The sequence below is a fragment of the Stegodyphus dumicola genome, chromosome X2 (genome assembly GCF_044657685.1).
Source record: "Stegodyphus dumicola isolate Sdum_Otavi_A_Nest chromosome X2, ASM4465768v1".
Classification (NCBI taxonomy): Eukaryota; Metazoa; Arthropoda; class Arachnida; order Araneae; family Eresidae; genus Stegodyphus; species Stegodyphus dumicola.
This window is the reverse complement of record NC_140781.1, coordinates 54,625,517-54,646,383: the sequence shown is the minus strand read 5'-3', so window position 1 is coordinate 54,646,383 and position 20,867 is coordinate 54,625,517. Positions and strand designations below refer to the sequence as shown.

At 33.8% G+C, this 20,867-nt stretch overlaps 1 protein-coding gene across 1 annotated transcript in view; it reads right to left on the bottom strand.

The window, feature by feature from the left end:
* Window positions 1-20,867, bottom strand: part of LOC118198440 (fasciclin-1-like) — a 233,288-nt gene that overhangs the window by 70,388 nt on the left and 142,033 nt on the right. Inside the window, exon 3 of the mRNA XM_085809854.1 lies at window positions 16,234-16,340. Coding sequence (XP_085665980.1) covers window positions 16,234-16,340 — 107 coding nt within the window. The remainder of the gene's footprint in view (window positions 1-16,233; window positions 16,341-20,867) is intronic.

Below are 20,867 nucleotides of genomic sequence, written 5' to 3'. Positions count from 1 at the left end.
ACCAGATCTACTAGAGGATGAAGAATCGCGTTATGTTTAATGGGATAGAAGAGAAAAGAACGTGACGGTGAATTTCTGGGTCTTTTATCAGATGTTCAACGTTTTAAGGTATCTGCTTTTATTACGCGCATGTTAAATATATATATATATATATATACAAAGAATATTCATTAAATATACAATTAATTAAAATATGATTAAAATAAACTAGTTATGGCAACACTTTCATAAAGTGTTAAAATGAGTGACATTTTAAAAATACAATTGAAAAAGTTTCATTTATCATAGCAGACCCCTCATAATCCAGAGGTGGGAAGAAGCGAGCCAGTGGGCCGAATATGGTGAACATGGCCTTTCTGATTGCTTAATTCGTTCTGTTATGAAATCCTACGTAACGACATTTTCATCTCCTTCCTACCCAATTTTCTGTAAGTAAACTACCGAAATCAGCAACGTTATGAGTGCGCATCTTTTATTACACTGTATATACGTATACTTTAGGATCTATATTAATTTCAAATCCTCCCCACCCCACCCCGAAAACAAAAGAAATATCAGGTTAAAAATAAAAAAAAAAACTATAAACATTCTTTTCCTCCCTTTATGTATATAGCGGTAACCCAAAGCAAGAAATTGTTCTAATTAATAAAAACTTCAGCACCATTATGCCAATCGAGCATTTTTATGAAAGTTAAGCACCTTTATGCCAATCCACCATTTTTAATAAAAGGACAAGAAACTTATTTATAACTATTCAGAGTTTTTCATAAGGTTTGGAGCACAGTTATATATAATTCCCGGTTCTAATAAAATTGCCGAAAATTGACTTAACCTCTGCTTAATTAATTAATCAGTAACTGAAATGAAAATCGGATTTGCTTAAAGGTTGTACATCATCTCTATGAAAAACGGGGGTTGGCATCGGATTGCCAGCGATCGGTTTCAAGCAACAAACTCATCTTCAGTTTGTAGACGTTCTCTTATCCCGAGAAGGGCCCACCAGCGGCCGAGCGGTAAGGTCACTGAACGCTGGTAGTTCGGTCCGAGGTTCGAATCCCGCGAACGGGCCGGCTGCATGGGTGTTTTCGTGGTTTTCCCCATGTGTAACGTGTATACGAGCCAGTTTCCCTTAGAAAGTCCTCCACGAAGGCATCCCTCCTCTTAGGCAGATAGCCCTCGAGGCTTTTCCATAATCACACACACACTTATGCCGAGAAACCATCAAGAAGACTGCAGTCGACTTGGCAAAGGTGTGGCACATTTATGCCGAGGCACTATCATTAGTAAGTCTTTTCAGTAACTTGGGAGCAGAATATATAAGACTGAGAGCATTTTCTCTATTGTAGCGCAATATGTACCAAAATGCTGGGTTTTTTACTCTGTCTAAGTTTCGACAAACCTCCCCATCCCCACCCCGAAAACAAAAGAAATATCAGGTTAAAAAAATTATAAACATTCCTTTCTGAAAATTTCTGATTTCTGAAAATGTCTTAACGTATCCGAGAAAGGTTCCTGATTTTCCTTTTTTATTTTTCTTTTAAAAACAGTAAACAGTAATTTCCTGTTATCTGAATAAGAATCATAAAAATGATTTTTAAAAAAATTCCAATTGCCTTAACTATAAAAGTGGCTGTTCAAGAAACGTAAGCTTTGAGTAAAGTGTTGGATTCAGCAAATAAAATGTTAAATTAATTCTTGTTCGGAGATCTGCTATGAAAATTCTTACTCAAAATGTATATTTCTTAAGCTTTTGCCTAGTCTTTAGAATCTATCAAAACGTTTATTCCATTTCTAAACCACCCAAAGTTGATCAGATATTTAAAATGTTAAAATACTGGAAAATTAACAAGGCTTTGTGATAATAATAATTAAGAGCATTTATTATTTACTTTAAACAGATCTTGTCTCCAGATTTTCCTTTAAGTCCTAGCCTTTTCTTTTCTGAAATTTCGAGTGTATCGGAATATTTCTCAGTTTTTGAACAAATATTTTATTTAATAATTTAATAATTTATAATCTATCCCACTTTAAGTGTAAAATATAATGCACAGTTTTACAGACTAACTCGTTTATATTAATTAAATAAAGACTATGATCCAAAAGAAATTAATATTACTTTGCATTCGCGCATTTTTTTAAAATTCGTTTTGTTAGAAATGTAAATTTTAGCTTGTCAAAAATCAAGCAGTTGAATGTAGGGAAACATTTTAGTAAGTAAAATTATACGACTATGTTATTAACACTAAATGCAATGACGTTAATGAAAAACAAACAAACGAACTAAAAACTTTTAGAAAACAATATATAATGATTTGTGATTTAAATTTGCAAAATATCAAGGTATTCAATGAAAATTTGGTTGCTGTTTCTTTGTTGGTGTTTGTTGCATTTCACCGTAATGAGCCTTTTCTCTAATGAGGAAGAGATTGTATCGTGTTCCAGGCTCTCTCCACATACAGGTACATCGAGAATCTGTCCACGCTAAACCTAGATTCATCTATAAAAATCAAGGTGCTCCACTGAAATGTGGTTCAAGGCGCCAAACCCATTGCATCACGCCAAACGCATTCTCTTGTGTGCAGCAGTGCAGTCTTCTGGTATACAGCCCTATCTCATAAAGCCTTTGGATAAACTGCCAGATTGTGAAACGAGGGTTTTAGTGAAAACATACACCTCACGTGAAGGCTGTGAAGCTGCAGCAATCCTGTGTCGCCGCGCTGAAAATGCCGGATAACGAACCTCTTTGTCATTTTAGGTCTAGTAGGTCGACCTTATCCAGGTCTTCTTTCTGTGTCCTGATACTGTTTCCACAAATTTCAGACGGCACTAGGCGTTACACTGACCTTAGGCGTTACATTGTGTCTACAGCCACCTGCGCTTGTGATTGGCCTGCGTCAAATCTACCGACAATTCTCCATCTCATTCTCTGATCCATACTTTCTGGTGGCTCATTTTAACTGATACCTTGTAAAATTTACAGATCTCCTTCTTTTCTAATTATTAATTTACTTAAAAGTCTTTTTTTAATTAACCTCTTTTATGTTATATATATCACCTCTTTAAGACGTGTTAGTAGATTTTCATGAAAAAATGCAATATGGGAACACTAGAAAAAGGAAGATACATAAATTTAAAATTCTATTAACTGCCACATGTAATATTAATTTTTACTAATTTCCAGATTTTTAATGCTTAAGTCTCCTTTTTGTTTTTTTAGTAAAGATTAATTAGTTAACATAAAAATACGAAGCACCAGAGGTAAAAATGTTACTTATTTCTTCTTTTGACTATAATTCATTACACGAAAATTCGCTTAAACTTTTTTCAGTCAGAAAACGCATGTCGGCGATATTTTATACGCAAATGTTTCAAAGTGCGAAGTTTTTACACCCCTTTATTTTGTATCACAATGTTTTCTCCTTGCCTTCTTATCTCCCATGATATTTTTTTTTTCTTTGTGCTGTTTCCGCCGCGACGTTTTTGACACGTTTTATTTCACCTCCAACCATTTAAAATTTCGAATCAACAAACTACATAGCTACAACAAATACAACAAACTACATAGCTAGCATTAAAAATACGAGGAGTTTAGATATTAAAGTGTTAATGTCAGACCTTTCATTAGAAATCCTAGATAAATTAGTTCGTTTTATTTTGAAATGTTCCTTTAGTTTCAATGAAAAAAGAAAGTTAAATTTATCTATCGCATGAAGATTTGTTAATTCTCAAATGGTAACAAGTGCCAAAACCTCACGCTATAGCTACTGATCTCTCTAATCCTTGTGAAGTATCACATGTAGCTCGGTACCATCATCATTTTATGTAAAACAACATCTAAGTGTATTTTAACTCAAGATGAAGTTATTAGTCATTTAAATTAACAGCAGATTAAGCACTTGAAAAATATTTGTGAAAAGGACTATTTCATTTATAAGTTAGCATTCAGTCGCGCCAATGACACACAATTTTTTCACTATAATATTTAAAATTAAAAAAATTTCGTTAATGTGCATACTAACATTAATATAAATTACAGTTAGATCTGCTTAAAATCTAATGATATTCCAATGTAATTTTCGGTAGCTCTTTTTCTGTTCGTTCAAATAAGGCAATCTTTAAAACAATATGCTATTAGATTTCTGAAACACGCTTAGCGAGCTAAATACAGATTAAATTCTAAGCCTTTCTCTCTCAAATTTAAATATTTCTGCAAGCATATGATTGCAAATATAATTCTAACTTTTATTTCATGTAAACATTAGACACACTGAGTAATATTAACATACTCACCAAAATCAAAGTGAAATATTGTGCCGCTTTTGTTTCTACAAAATATTTCATCATATCTTAAACCTATTTTCATAAAAGCACTTTTTCGGTATTTATTGTTATTAGATTTACACACTTCAGAATGAAAATGTAATAATAGCGAATACTGCTAATGTATAAATTAAATTTCTTCCAGCCAAATAAAAATGCATTCAAAATTTCGTATGTCATTAGCAAGTGTAGCATATTCTTTGGTATTTTAAAATCTTTCGAAAAAAGAAACTAATTAAAAATCAATTTCACTTACAAAATTTGAAATTTACGAAGTACAATAATACCTGAATATTGTCATATTTACAAGACACTTTACCATTTCTTATAAACGCTACTTTAAAAGACAGAACTTTTCTAGTTCTGCCTTTAACGGAAAGATTTAAACAAGAGTCGTAGGTAGAATTTTTTTTTTTAACATTTAATGAGAATATTCTTAACTTGAAGGAAACATTGAAAAGAAAATACTAAGAGCTCTTCACTTTTGCATTTTCGAATGACTTTCAAAGAGATTTTTTATGAATTAAAACATTTTAATTGCTTTTAACTAATTATCACATAAATCTTTTGATTATTTAACGATTCGTAGGAAAAGCTAGGAAACCCTCTGCTATTAACATTTTTGATGATCATTTGTTTGGAGAAACACATTTATAAACTATAAGACTTGTAAACTTTTGCCAATTTTGTTTGCATATTATATACATAATTGCGTATTATTATGATAAAGGATATTAGTAAAAAGTGCATTTTATTTTTTAAGCCATTTTCTAATATATTTAATTAATTTTTAGTAAAAAAAATTCTGATGAACTATTTCAACAGCTATTCATATGTGATAATTTTTGCTGTTTTTCGCAGACACTCAAAGAGAAAAAAATAATATTAAATTTTTTCTCTAGAGTGAAAACCCTAGGTTAATGCTGTCTTTCTGTCGCAAACCGTGAAAGGAACTGACTCCTTATGCCCCAAGTAAGCGTGCGTTTTGTGCAGATACTAAAATATAATGTATTTGCCTTGTTCAGGTAATGCAATAAACTAGAAAATATAAATATATATGTGATATAAAAGAAATATATATCACATGATTTGCATAAGACAAAGCATCTGCACTGGATTCCTTGAAATACTTTGTAATTTTGTCAGTGTATAAAATGATGACTTTATTCTTATTAAGGACAGACTCCTTCATAATGGTTTCCTTTCTATACAATAGACGTATCCGTAAAGGTCTATTTATTTGTTTAGGATAGAGTTAATGTCATATAAAAATAAATAGAAATATATCGTGTAATTATAGTCCAGTAATAGTTATTGTTTAGCTTTCTTCTTTCTTATCCTTCCTTTAAGAGATCCATTAACTCCAGAAGTAGTAGACGAGTTTGTTTTATTCCAGATTTCTTTCCTGCTTCTGGAGCAAATGGGGAATTTATACAATAATAAGCTAGATTTATGGATACTTTATTAACGACCAGCAAGGAGGAATAAAACAAGATAAAATTCCATTAACTTCTGCTATACTTATAAGAACTGCTGCACTTGCTTGCTTGTTGATTTCTGGCTATTGAAACTTGAGTGCCCTTTGCCACGCATCATATTATAATTTGAAACTCTGAGTGACTATACTTGTTGCTGAATTTTTGAGTGGCAGTTAAGGAAGTTTTAGTAACTTCCTAATAAAGGTTTGTAGAGTCTCACTGTTTTAGGTAGCATACACTAAGTCAAGGCTCTCAAGTAGACTTAGCGACTTACCGCTATATCTTAAAGACCCTTATATTAAGAACTCAAATAGTGAACAGAAAGCTCTCTTGGTGCATGCTCCCGAAACCAGCCACCATTGATGGCATAAACTCAAATGTAAGAAATCCAAATTTAAATTAAATCTAAGCCTTAAGTTAGCCAAAGGCTACACAGAAACGTTTAACGCACAAGTTGGTTCCAATCTACAGCGTCGTGACAGCACTATTGGCAATAGTAAAGCAACTTGAAAGTAATGCTATCATAGAATATCAGCTAGTAACGTGGTCTTCAGGAGGCGGAACATGCTCTGACTAAACAGTCTGAAACCTCCCTTTAAATACTATCACTTTCTACCTCATTTAAATACGCGAGAGTTAAAGTTTCAATTCTATCAGAAAAACGGAAAGGGAGAAGTGACAGTACAGATTCCGAATATAAAGTAAGTGGTTGATTTTAATATGTACCTTACACAAGTTTAGTGAGTTGAAACGAGCTTGAGGTAAGAACTTTAAAATCTCATCAATAAATAGCGAATAAATAAAAAATTAACACAGATAAACATCCAAAGACTTGATGTAGCTTAAATCCTCCTTATCAATATGCTGTTGTTACTGCTAATACTTTCAACGGAAATTTCAGTGCGTGCGAAAACGTCTAAGTGCTTGATAGGAAGGAAATGAATTTAGGGACAGTTTTTCACATTTCAAACAAGAATAAAGTACGGATCTTCTCATTAACAAAGGGACCTTTAATGTTAGAAAATTTTGATAACTTCACATTAAAGAGAAAATTATTTTGAGAAATAAATTTAGGTTTCGATAACTGGATATCATGATTTTGATCCAATAATAAAATATATCGTGGATTTTTTCTGTTTTTTCTGTTGGTAATCAGGTATTCTTTATTATCCATATATTTTATTATATTATTCATATTATCTCTATTATCCATATTTGCCAGTTCGTCCCAAATATGCTCACTTGAATTTGTAATAAATTTTAAAAATGCCCTACGAATGAAATTCTCTTGGTACAGATGTTACACCTGAGAATTCCACTTTATTCATAAGTCCAAAAGCTATGAAGAAACAAACTGAACAGTAACTATACAGACAAAATAAATGTTGATTTTTGATTTGGAAGGCAAGTGAATGGTATGTAGGGGTTAAATTTCCGTTGCCCTTACATGGAAACCTAGCAGACTCCCTAGCGATAATCGGGACGAAACTTTCAGAGATGATCCTGCATTTGAACAAAGACACAGGGGCAAAATATGGAGTTGAAAAGCGTCCGCAGCATAACAAACAGGATATATGCAGTGATAAAAGTGCAAACGTAAAGTATTCTGAAGGCATTTAATCTCTAAAAAGGTCTTATGTTATTCCACTTCTGGAATCTGATGTGCATATGCTGGTACAAATTTGTGCCAGTTTGTGTTTCATCATGCCACTTGTGTTAATAGCATTGGCATTTACCGCACTTTATTTGGCGTTGTCTTGTACTTTTAGGCGATTTCTGCTGAGATTTTTGTTCCCCCGGCAGGGTAAATAAGGCCGCCAGACAAAGCGTTTATCAGTGCACGTTGGAAACATATCGGCAGTTTCTATATCACCTATTTCACTAATATTTGTGCTATAACATGAAGATTGTAAACCAATTTCCTAATCGTATAGATAGCTTGTTATTCCAAAATATTACTTGTTATTCGTCGAACACGCCGTGTTCTGTATTATGCTACTTAAACAATAATCACTGAAATATGAGACAGATGCCATCTGGCGGAATGCTCTTTATCATACAACAACGTTGTAGCGCATATAAACATTATTTTTGCTAATCTATAACAGCAAATACTGCGAGCAGGGCACCACTTTATGTACCCTGTTCTAGGAGTTGCAGACAATTGTATCTATTGCTTTGCACACATGTTTGGTCACTCTTGAGAAGGCGATTGCGGTCGAAAATCCAGTAGTTTTCCTTTTCAGTTGGCATAAATTTAAAGAGAATAAAAGTTCAGCAAGTTATATGTAGGCAATGTCGATGACAGAAGAAGGGCAACAACATCTTATCGAATACTAAATTTCTTTGTCAGAGAAGGCAAGAGGTTTTTTCCCCCTCACAATGCGGCAAAATAATTATTGGGATGTGTTAAAGCGACCCTTCTGAAAGTTGCTAAAATTATATATGACGTAATTCACCTTCACCTCCTGAAAGGAATGCGAGAAAATTTGGTTAAGGGAAACAAACAAACTGAACCTGAACCTAGTTAGGAAAATTTTCGAATTATAGCACTGCTTCAAATAGAAATTTGCAAACCATATTTAGGTAGGACCCAAAACATTTCAATTAATCATACATCGGATAAAATTTCTCTTGTAAGAATGGACATTTTCCCTTTAACAGATTTCAGAATAGAAAACGCTTTCTATTTCGTCTATGGAGACCATTTAAAAAAGTGTTTTTTAAATATTTTTATTAAGGTGTCACGACCATCCAGATGGTATAGTGGTTAGGGGAGTCTACCGCTGTACCGAAGGGCTCGCAGTAGTTTCTGTATGAAAACGCATAAAATAAATTTTATAGTTCCTGTATGAAAATACATGAAACATAAATTAATCTTCAAATTCGAGTTCTAATCCCTAGAAGGCATGGATGTTTGTAAACGTATAGTGGCTTTGCGGCATGGGAGCAATCTAAATATATGACGAGCTGAAAGTCCTCTCGTGTGGTACGGTGAAAGGGGGAGAGGAGTGGGAGATCCTTGGAGCATCCCCCCTGGTGTTCTCTCTCAGCATTGGGCTGGAAGTAGAAGTCTAAATTCTGTGAAGCTCTGGCAACCATTCTTTCATGAAATACAGAGATAAGACAGCAACAAGAACAACAACAACATTACTGTATCACGTAATCAAAATTGCAAGTCTGAAAGTATCCCGTATTTGATTCATTTTCTAAACATGGTATTATGCATCTTCGACCGAGTTTGAGAGATATTTTATCGTGTAATCAATCATTTTGAAACATCCGGTATACATGTGTGCATGCCCTATATACGAATGCAGCGAAAAGCAAAATAGTATATTATGGGACTTGTATCATATATATAAGGAGAGGAATAAGGAAAATCCTGTATACATGTGTGCATACCGTATATACAAAGGCAGCGAACGGCATATGGGATTTGTATGATATACGATATAAGGAGGGAAATAAATTCAGGGGCATTCTAACAAGGAGTAAAACACAAGAAACAAAAAAAAAAAAAAAAAAAAAAAAAAAAAAGAGATTCTGGTCTAATTGTTTAGTTCATGCATATTAGTGTGTCAATTAAAGTTATACAGAAGGGTAATTAATATGCACATGAAAATGATTTCCCGAAACTTTCAGCAAAATTCATTCTGGAGAAGTGTGACATAAAAAGCTAAATATAAATAAAAAGAAAAGACGCCACGTTTCACTCGATGCACGTCTGCTCTGGTAATGAGAAAATAATTGGCCAATTTTGCCTCTTCAAACAGATACTGTTATTTACTGCTGTTTTTCATCTTACATTTATTTTTTTGAGCTCAGGCTACAAGACACATTAAAAAAATTAAAAGGCCCATTAAAAGTCACTTTAATGGTCGTATATAAATATGTGAAGATGAAACAGCACTAGCATAGTAGCCTCAAATCCAGTGAGGTGGTAGAAAATATTTTTCAAAAATCCAGAAGCGAAGACTTTTGCTTGCGCATTCTTAGGTCAGCAGTCTCCAAAGTGAGATTAACGCGTATAAAGCATGGAGCATCAACAGATAGTTTAAATAAAGTAATAGTTTCTGCATGAAAACACACGAAACATAAATTAATCTTAACTAAAATTAAATACGCATTGTAAATTTACTTTAAACAAGAACATTAATTAACAATCGCTTCCTAAAACCATTCAGTATCTGTTAATTAGTACGCAGAACATTATAAGAGGTACAGTACGGATGTAACCAGTTTCAAATTTGAAGTATTAGAATGAGTTTACAGTTACAGAAATTGAAACATAAGGTGTAAATCTACGGAGGTGCTTACTACTGCAAACTACGAACGTATTTACGAATCTACGAACGAAAATTAGTGCAGAGTAAATTGCATTTGGAATTAAGTATTTCAGGTTTACATCACTAGTGTTCTGGCCCACCAGCGGTAGAGCGGTAAAGTCGCTGAACACTGGTAGTTCGGTCCGAGGTTCGAGTCCCGCAAACGGGCTGGCTGCATGGGCGTTTTCGTGATTTTCCCCATGTGTAACGTGTATACGAGCCAGTTTCCCTTAGAAAGTCCTCCACGAAGGCATCCCTTCCCTTAGGCAGATAGCCCTCGAGGCTTTGCCATAATCACACACACACTAGTGTTCTGCCTAACATTAAGAAATCAAATGACATCCCTTTAATTACCCTAAAAATATTTTTTATTTGGTAAATAACTGGGTGCAATATTCATTTGTCTTGCTATGAAATCAAAATTATTATGGAGGATTTCCGTTTTTAATGTTGTTCTTTTCTGTTAAATATGAATATTCTTTTCATTGAGAAAAGTTGATTGATAACATTTATTCAGAACAGTTCGAAAACTTCTTCAGAGGAGTATATTCTCACCTGAAAGACAAGAGTATTTCCAGTTGAGTTACCGCCTTTAGTTTCCCATTCGATTCTGTAATTAGTTTTAGCAAGTAGCTTATTACCTATTAGCATATACGTAATATAGTTAAATTAAATTGTTTTTCACTCATGTTATAATTTACATATGACCATTGAGATTAGTAGAATGGTTCTAATTTTATTTGGTATTATTAATGATTATCAAATTCTAATATCGACTCCAGAAAAATCAAGGTAACAATTATCTAGTGAATTTAGCTAACGTAACAAACTTTCATTGACACAGTAATATGTATAAATTAAACAATTAGACCAAAATCTCTTCTTTGTTTTTTGCTATTGTGCTTTACTCTCTGTTAAAAAGGATTTGAATTAATTTCTCTCCTTATACATAACATGCAAATCCCATTTGCTTTTCGCTGCCCTTTGTATATAAGGTATGCGCACATGTATACAGGATTCTCCTTATTTCTATCCTTATACACTGACTACCAATAAGTATTTGGACACCTATGCAAATGACGATATCTGCGATCCTAAGGTATTTCACGGACTCCGCCGGTATATATCGTGTAGGAAACAGCATCGGCTTTAGTCGCATGCAAGATGCCTCGCAGTTCGGAGCTCTCTGATTTCGAGAAAGGTATAATTATAGGGTATCACAAATGTGGCCGATCCTTAAAGGACATATCTAGTGATTTGAAGTACCCAAAATCGACAGTGGCCTATGTGATTAAGAAGTGGAAGGTGAGCGGTGATTGTCGGAATGTGCCCCGAGTCGGCAGACCAACGAAACTGGGAGATAGAGATCGACGAGTGCTGTCCAGAGAAATTCGGAAGAACCGCACCCAAACGATGGCCCTCATCCGTAAGGAGTTTCAACAGGCATCCGGAAGTATTGTTTCAATGAATACCAACCGTAAGGAAGCACATATGCTTGGTTTTCATGGTCGTGCTAAAGCCCATAAGCCTTTAATCACAAATTCCAACCGCGCTGCTCGGTTAATGTGGTGCAAAGCACATCGAAATTGGACCGTAGATCAGTGGAAACGGGTTCTTTGGAGTGATGAATCAAGGTTCCCCCTTTACCGTTCGGATGGCAGGGTCTGGGTCTGGGGTCTACCTGGAGAACGTCTCCTGCCAGAATGCATTGTGCCAACAATCAAGTTCGGCGGAGGTGGAATTATGGTCTGGGGGTGTTTCTCCTGGTATGGGCTGGGACCCTTGGTCCCCATTCATGGTAAGCTCAACTCCGATGCCTACTGCACTATTTTGGATGACAATGTGCTTCCTACGTTGTGGCAGTTTTACGGGATGGACCCCTGTTACTTTCAGACGACAATGGCAGTTGTCATGTTTCGACGTTAACTAAGGCTAGGTATGGTGCCAATGGAGTTCATCGAATGGACTGGCCTGCCCAGAGTCCAGACCTGAACCCTATCGAGAACCTCTGAGACGAGTTGCATCGCCGAATTCAGGGGTGCACTACACGTGAAAAATCGGTGAAGGAACTTCTATGTCTTCTCCAAGCCGGGTGGAAGAAAATACCACTAGCTGTTATACAAAGACTTGTGGAAAGTATGCCCCGGAGGGTCCACGCTGTAATTACCTCTCGTGAAGGCTCTACCAACTACTGATTTTGAATAAAGTTAGTTTTTCTTTTCTGTCACTGGTGTCCAAATACTTATTGGTAGTCAGTGTATATATCATAAAAGTCCCATAACATACTATTTCGATTGTCGCTGCATTTGTACTTTCCGTGAGATCTAAGAATTGTAAAAACTTTTTACAATAGCAAATACGATAAAAACTACAAATGGAGCAAGATTATAAATTATAAGAAAGCATGAAAGCTATTTATTACTGAAGTAATTAATTATGTTTTTATTTAAATTTAATTCCTTATATTTCAATTTAAGTTCAGTTTAAGAAAGAGAGATATATGCAATAAACATGTGCATATTGCTTATTTTTTGACAAAAAGTATCCTGTAGTAGGAGCTGTGTCGGTTTAACACCCCACTGTGATAGAATTTCGACTCGCCGTCAACGTAATATTAGTAAGAAATCTCGCTACACAATCCAAAGTATACCAGAAATGGAGCACCAGTCGTGTCATCTCTATAACACGCCACAACTGACATCGCATACACTGTTCATGTGAGTTCGTAATCATGAACATTTGCGATGTACGGGAATAAATAAAGCCACACGCCACACTGACGTTTCTCGTGCTGCAAAGTGGGTGGGCTACCACAAGGCCAGGATGTTTATTTTTAGCGACATTAGATTTTTCTTTCGGAGCCGGGAACGTCAAAAATCAACTGGGCCTTCACCGGAATCTGAAACACGGACCTTCCAACAACTACCTTCATGTGCTACGACTTACACCATAAGAATATGGCTAGGAACAGTCTTCTCACAGAAAATTCCTTTTACTCCTACTTAAAATGAAACTGGGAAGAGGAACGGAATCCGGACTGCTAGATACGGGTGGTGACAAATTATTGCTCATCACACTCCATTCCAAGAGCCAAAGACTATATTTTTCTTTTGGAGAAAATACTCAAAATCAGCTGTGCTTTCGCCGAGATCCGAAATATGGATATTTTAATAATTAGATAGACAGACGAACACTTACAACACGAAAGCACGCAACGGAGAATGCAAATCATTTTCTTTTACCTTTACTTCCTGAATTACGCCCTTGCACACATGCAAGTATCGGTCTACGCGAACGTGTAATGCTTCTTGTTTCTGTAAGCCAGAGATTAATATTAATGATAGCAGCGCAGTAAGAAGAGAACGATTACAGAAACGTTATGCATACAGCGATGCTGCCTTTCTCGCACAACGACCGTATTCCCCATATAAGATAAGCATCTCGTAATTCTTCATAGACTTATTTAGGTTCGAATTTTCAGTCCGCACACTGTCTGACAAACCTCCGCCAATTGTTAATTTATATTTCCAGGTAAAGTACTATAACTCAGCATTTGTATTTGTATATTATGCATCACCTTTTTGAAGATAAATGTAGTTTAAAGATTTTATGCTCTGATAAATTATTAGCGACGCATTTATACCGATAATACGATTCCGAGAGATCTGCATTTTATGGTTTCTACTCGAGTTACTGATGTATATAGGACGACATTTCATACTAAATTGGCGATGCTCTACTGATTTTATTTTCCTTCACCCCTCATAGTTTTCGGGATTAGATCGATAACTTTCAAAATTCGTGCTTGGTATGTGACTTGAAATCTGTCCAAAATTCGGCTCTGCTCGCTGTTCGGGTATGCAGCCGTGGTGTAAGTGAAAACTCTGTAATCGGTTTCATATGATACATCATAATCCAGTTATTGTAAATAGACACAACTTATGCAAATTTAACTTCCTCTGCTTAACAGTTATCACGTGTTTAAATATGTATCTGTACAAAAAAATAAAATAAAATCTTTTTTACAAATTTGCTTGTATATCTGTATTTTTTAAAAAATTTCTAATTAATGTAATTTGTAATACCTCTAATTCATATGATTTACAATACATATAAACCTGATAAATTTTACAAATATTTTCACCATTATCGTAATTTATAAAAGATCTTTTTAATGCATTTGTGTAATAACTCGATACAGAAAAATCTTTCTGCTCCGCCTATCAATGAGTTTTTAAATTTTTCAAAAGTGTTTGTAAGTTACGAGGAGGAGGAGGGAGAGAAAAGCGATAAGAACTTGATTTCAGAAAGCCGGAGACGGAAAAACATTATTCTATCCATGATATCTTTGCTGGACATCTCTTAAAGATATTTTTCAGTCTTAAGAAAGAAATGTTACTAAAACTTGAAAAAGCATTCACTTAACTTATTGTTGCCGAAAGAACTCCATTAATATGATTACTTAGAGCAAAAAAAGAAAGAACCCCAATCGCCGTGCTTTCTCAACTATCGATATTAAAGCATTGCATCAGTGAAACCTCACTGCATATTTTCGGGTGCTCGTGACATATGTATTGAAATCTGGAGTAAGAGAAATGCTTTTGCGAAATCTTAGGTCCAGGACTTGGTGGATTAAATTCATTTTTTCGTAATACATTTTCTAGCTTTTACTCACTAAAATGGATAGCAGAGGAAATTCATAGATTGGTAATTGGGCTGCTATGTTTGTCTTTGCCACGAAGTGCTTGATCCAGTGTCTTTTGAAGTAGCTTAGCCTCCCAATTTGGATCATTCGAGGTCGGAGAACACCTCTGCTTTGTTTCGATGGAGATGATATTATGACTAAAATTTGCTGCACACGACTGGCGCATGCTATCCAAACCGATGCGATTCGCTATATACCATAAACACTTCTGAAACAACTTGATTTTTGTGGGAATCTTTCGAGCCTTACGTTTTTATCAATACTTAGAGTAAAATAGTAAAGCGTTTCCTACCATAGTTTTGCCCACCTTTAGAAGCCAGATATTTTTAAGTTATGAGATTGGTTTCATCAACACTGACTACGTCTATAATTGATATATATATATATATATATACTTTTATAGATAAATTCTTGAATCTTCAGCCAAGTCATTTGAAACATCTTTGGATTCTCCACTTATGATATAATATCACATTAAATGACTTAATTAATGTTTATACAAACATTTAGTTGAGAAACAGACACCCTTAACATTCACCCGCGATGAGATTTTTTGTGCTTTTTCCTTTAGCATAGGACAGTTTCTTGGAATACATGATATACTGCACTGATAGAAAAAATAATAGTGATGGGAAAATAAATGTAACAATAATAATAATAATTTATTATATTGAATCAGGAATTCAGGTCCTGATAAATACATTATAAATTAGAATTTCAAGCACATGATGAAAATACGCAGCTTAGGAAAAGGAATTTAAGCATAATTGTTTATTACTTTTTATTAATACGAAAATATGGCAATGTATAAAATCCGTCATTAGAACTATGGTAATATGTGCAAAAGAAATATCTTGCTTCACAACAAACCTGAAATTTGTGATACATGTTCAGCAGATATAAGCCGATTACACGTTGTATTCATATATCATAATCAATACACACATAAAACATTAAAGAATTTTTGTATTCCTTAGTTAAGTTCTGGGCTTATTCGTGTAATATTATAGTACTGAAATAAGGGGGGATGCTGAATACCTGCGCTCGCATAATTTATTTTATTTCAAGTCTAATTAACACCTTGAAATATTGGCATACTGCACTTCGAGAAGCACGCACATTCAACTCTGTGTTCGTACTAACTACTTAATTGCGTTTTTTCCTCCGAACAACAATAAAGTTAAATTTTTGCTCCACAACTAATTTTATTTGATTTTAATCAAATGCAGTCTTCAGATTTCCAGATTTTCGTCATGGTAGTATACATAGAAAATTATTAAATGCACAAATTAACATTTCATTGTAAAAAAATGTATCTATATAAAGTAAAACAGCAACATAAAACAATGAGGAATTTAAGCATAATTAGCATTTTTTAAATTGAATAATTCAAAATACTTACTTTTCGCGGACCTGAATCGTCTTTCAAGCTTAAATATAGAGGGGCTACTCCTGATAAAAAAGGCGATATCGACATTGGGAACATGGATTTATTCGCCACCACGTTCACTGCAAATAATGAAAAAGAAAAAGATTCAGTTAAGTGACTCTATTATTAATAATATATACGGCTTCGTGCACAAATTCAAGTGACAAATTCTTATACATTGCTAGCATTTTTACAGCAACTGCTCTTAAAACATTATTGACGACAAACATATATTAAAATATTCAATATTCCGACAGTTAAAATAATTATGGATTAAGAAAATCGACCACAGAAACTTGAATTACGATGAAGTATTGAATAAATACATTTTCTGTATATTGCTTACGCTTTAATGTTTAGTTGACTTTTAAATTAAACCGTTACTCTCTCTTCATCAAATTAAACAAGGATGCTAAAGCAAAATAAAGATAATGCCTGAGGACAGTAAAACAAAATTTACTAGCTTGTTACTTTTCATCAAGACGATTAATTTTTTATGAGAGAATACAAATAAAAAAGCAAAATTTGGAAATGGTTTAAATAAGACAGTTACATCAAATCCTTAAAAATAATATGCACGTATATATATTTTATCTTCATTCGTGAGAGATCTTTTGGACACAGATATTACTAATTTTCTTCTTCGCCTTAAAAATTTTTGATTTTCATGCACTACTCACCTAATTTAAGTTAAATGCCTGAATGTTATGGCTATACAACGAGTTTTAATTTAAATTAACCTGCTGTAAATAACATTTGAAATCCCAATGAATTCCGTACGACTATTTGTTCATTATTTTTCTGCGTCGCTTTAAATCTACAATATTACGCTCTGTTTGAAAAATAAGCTTATCTTAAAAATCTATATTACTGTCAAATACAATTTAACAGATCATTTACTACGTGTTTTTGCTCTCAAAACTTTTACAGCAATCTGTCTGTATGAAACAATCGATTATTTTTCCTTTGGTACAACAAATTTATTAACTAATTATTGCGAGATATTCGAAGAAATGTGTTGGAAATAAAATATTTCGATAAATGCTGCTTCAAAATTTTGTTTAAAAGAGATGAAAATGATTTTTGGATTTTTCAGACGCAAGCGCAAATAGTGGAAGAGTGCGAATAAGAACAGTGATAAAAATAAATTCAGGAAGGACAGCCAGATAAAAAAGCTGTTATAATTAAGCAAACGGACAGACATTTTATTTGAATTAATGAAGCAAGGACACAGGAATTTTATTATAAATTAATGAAGCAAGAGAACAGACGTTTTATTATGACTTAATGAAGCAAGAGAATAGTAATTTTATTATGAATTAATGAAGCAAGAGTAAATTTCATTACAGCACACATTATTAGAATAACCTCTGAATGTGGCATAAGAAGGCTTTCGAAACTAAACAGTCTAAAATGAATACTAATATAAACATTTGTTGGAACTAAGAGAACCGTCTAAACGTTGAAAAACAGCTTTTGCGTTTTTTAGTTTCCTTTCCTCAAAAAGATATTTTAGAAATTCTGAAAAGTACCGGTGAATAATTTCAAGATAAAAAACAAATTTTCAAGGGAAATAGATTGTCGAAGAGTTACGGGTAAAGTAAGCTCTATAAGATAATAAATAATATATGGAGGTTTTAAATTCTCTCCCTTCAGTAGCAAAATTAAATGAATCAGAATGCGAATTTGCAAAGCTTATAAGCAATAAAAATTGTATGCAATTATGTTGCTTCTTCTTACGTGGGGAATTGATATTTTAGCGGGAATAAGTCCGTCATCGTCATAAGATTTTGCAAAACAGCTCCTCACTCAATGGAACAGTAACTGTGGAAATTCGTCACTTAACAAACAACTAGCTTATTATACTCGAAACGTTAGCACCAAACATTTCATGATCATTATGGATTCAAACAATATTCTACAAAAAAGCTATAGAAGAGTGCTTTAAAATTTTTCAATCTGCTAAAACTGTATGCGGGGAGCTTTTAAGCAGATAACAACTCGAGTGTGAATGTAAAGACTTATGATGTAGAAAAATAAATATCTCAGAATTATGTTTATAAAGTTAAAACTACACACAATTAGATGTTTATTATTATACTTTATTTTCACAATTAGAATTAACACTGGCTGAAGATTTGCTTGCAGAAAAATGTTGACGATGATTGAATTATTCCTGCAAAAAAACTTAAATTTTCTCTAAACTCGAATCGAAGAGGACAAGATGGCATTCTTTTAGAGCAGTAAGCAGCACTCTATATAGCAAATAATACATGAAAATATTTTCGCATGAAGTGGTTATTAAAGAATTGATTTCAGTTGTATATAACAGTAAAATTTTAATTTATCTACTTATATAAGTTTCATGCTTTTGTATATTATTACGTTATTTTTGCATTTTCATATGTAGCATATTGCAATGTGCCTCGGTAATGTATTCGTACAACACTGATTTAGTAAATTAGCGGATTTTACTTATATATTACATTGGAGTTTATAGAATCACTAGAATCCTAACAGTATTAGGCATATGTATATAATTTATCTAGCAGCGTAACTATTTTGTTATAGAACTCGCACACAGTAATTATGGTGCTCAAAGCATTGGGATCATTTGCTTATTACTCGATTATTATTATTGCTGCTGTTATTATGGCCCCGTTTCGGCAGATAGTAGATTTTCCCGCTGGGATGGTACATAAATCCGTTTGGTTCCCTCCGTGGTCGGAGTTTATATCAGCGGCCGACTCACTTATTCACTCACTAATGCAACGACTTCGGCTCTAGTATTAACGCAATCTCAGCAGGGAGAAGTCGCAGTCCTTCAGATATTCAAAACGTAAAATACTTCTTGAGAGCAGTTAAAAGAGGCCTACTCTTTGCTGAATGCCTGCTCACGCTGGTATTCTGGGAAATGAGTATGTAGATGAAATTGCGAAGGATGTGGTCAATAACTTCTCCCTTCTGTAGCATCATGTTTCCCTACCACTTACGTTTCTAAAAGAGTCCACCAGCACATATCTCTTTGTGTAGTGGCTGGAACAATGGAATTCAGCTGTGACAAGCAGGTATACCCACTGGCTGATGCCGAAAGTTAAGGAAGAACTACAAACTAACCAATTAACTCTCACTCACTTTCTAACAGGTTACAGCTTCATTTTGTCGTGTCTAAACTGATTTGAGTGCAGTTAGACGGACATCTGTGAATGTGGCGGGGCTAGCAACTCCTACCGCTACATATTTGAATGTCTTTTCACATGGAGCCACCATCTCTAATCTCCGACTAGAGACTCTAATCTCCGATTCTTACTGCGCTTTTACAACATACGAAGAATTTCTCTACTCCAGTAAGGGCTGTACTCTTTAAGAAATATATTGAATTGAAAAGGAATATTCTATAATTTTTGCAAAACAGAGGTTGACATGGTAATAGTTATATGAGGAGACAGAGACATAGGTAAAGAGAATTATTAACTATTCATTATATCAGAATCCATAAAGTATAGATTTAAGAATTTAAATAATGATTTTGCTATACATGTGTAGTCTTTTAGACACAAATCATACAAATTTAAATCTTATTTCGTTTCAGGTTCTTTATTATTAATTGAGGAGTTAAAAATGTTTATTTTACTGAAAATATTGTAAATTTAATTTATGCTGACATTAAAACTAACTTTATAATCTTACAATTTACTTTCCTGCTTGTTAACTAATTGACCAAAAGTAAAATGAAACTGTAAATTTTTTACAATGATTTACTTATATCTCTTTTCCCGTCTTTCTATACACCGAATCAGTTCAACATTCTGAAGAATAATCCTATCATCCATGAGTCAATCCATGGGTAAGTTCGATTCAAAGTGGTTTTAGCCAGGTTTTATTCAAAGTGGTTTTTAGCCAGTATTGTGAAGTAAACCTACGTCAAGTTCTTAATCACGTAAGTATAAAGAGATAAGAAAGTAGCAACTTTTTCTTACAGATTGCGATAAACAATCATTGAAAAATCAATATTTTCATATATCCACGAAGTATTTTCAAATCCCAACTGTCGCAGCGAAATACTGGAACTATGAAGAACGGGAATCCCGAAATGCATGGTAACGCTCTTTAAAATCGATAATATTGACCGTAAAATGTGTTTACTACTTGATGGAAGATACTTCTTCTACCATTCCAAATTCTACAAGACGCTTCGAAAGAATTGCTCTTTTTTTTTTTTTCTAACTCTTCAGAGAAAAATAATACATTAAAGTAGTTTGATGTACCAGATTCGCTACTTATGAGTTAGGGTAAAACACCGACATGCTACATATGAGTAATTAAAGATATCTTCATACAAAATCTTTTAGGGAAAATTGGAGCCACTACTTAATATATGCGGACCTCTACGACGAACCTGAGACAGAAATAAAGCATTGAAGACTTTTAATTACTAGACCACTCCCAAATAATGTTGCATTTATGGGGATCTGCATTTTGTACCAGTGATGTTGAAGAATAAAAATTTTCATTAAATTTATGTTAAATTTCGATATGAAATTAATCAAAGAGATGACATGAACACATGAACTATATTCTCAGTAAATTAGCATTTGAGAAATCAT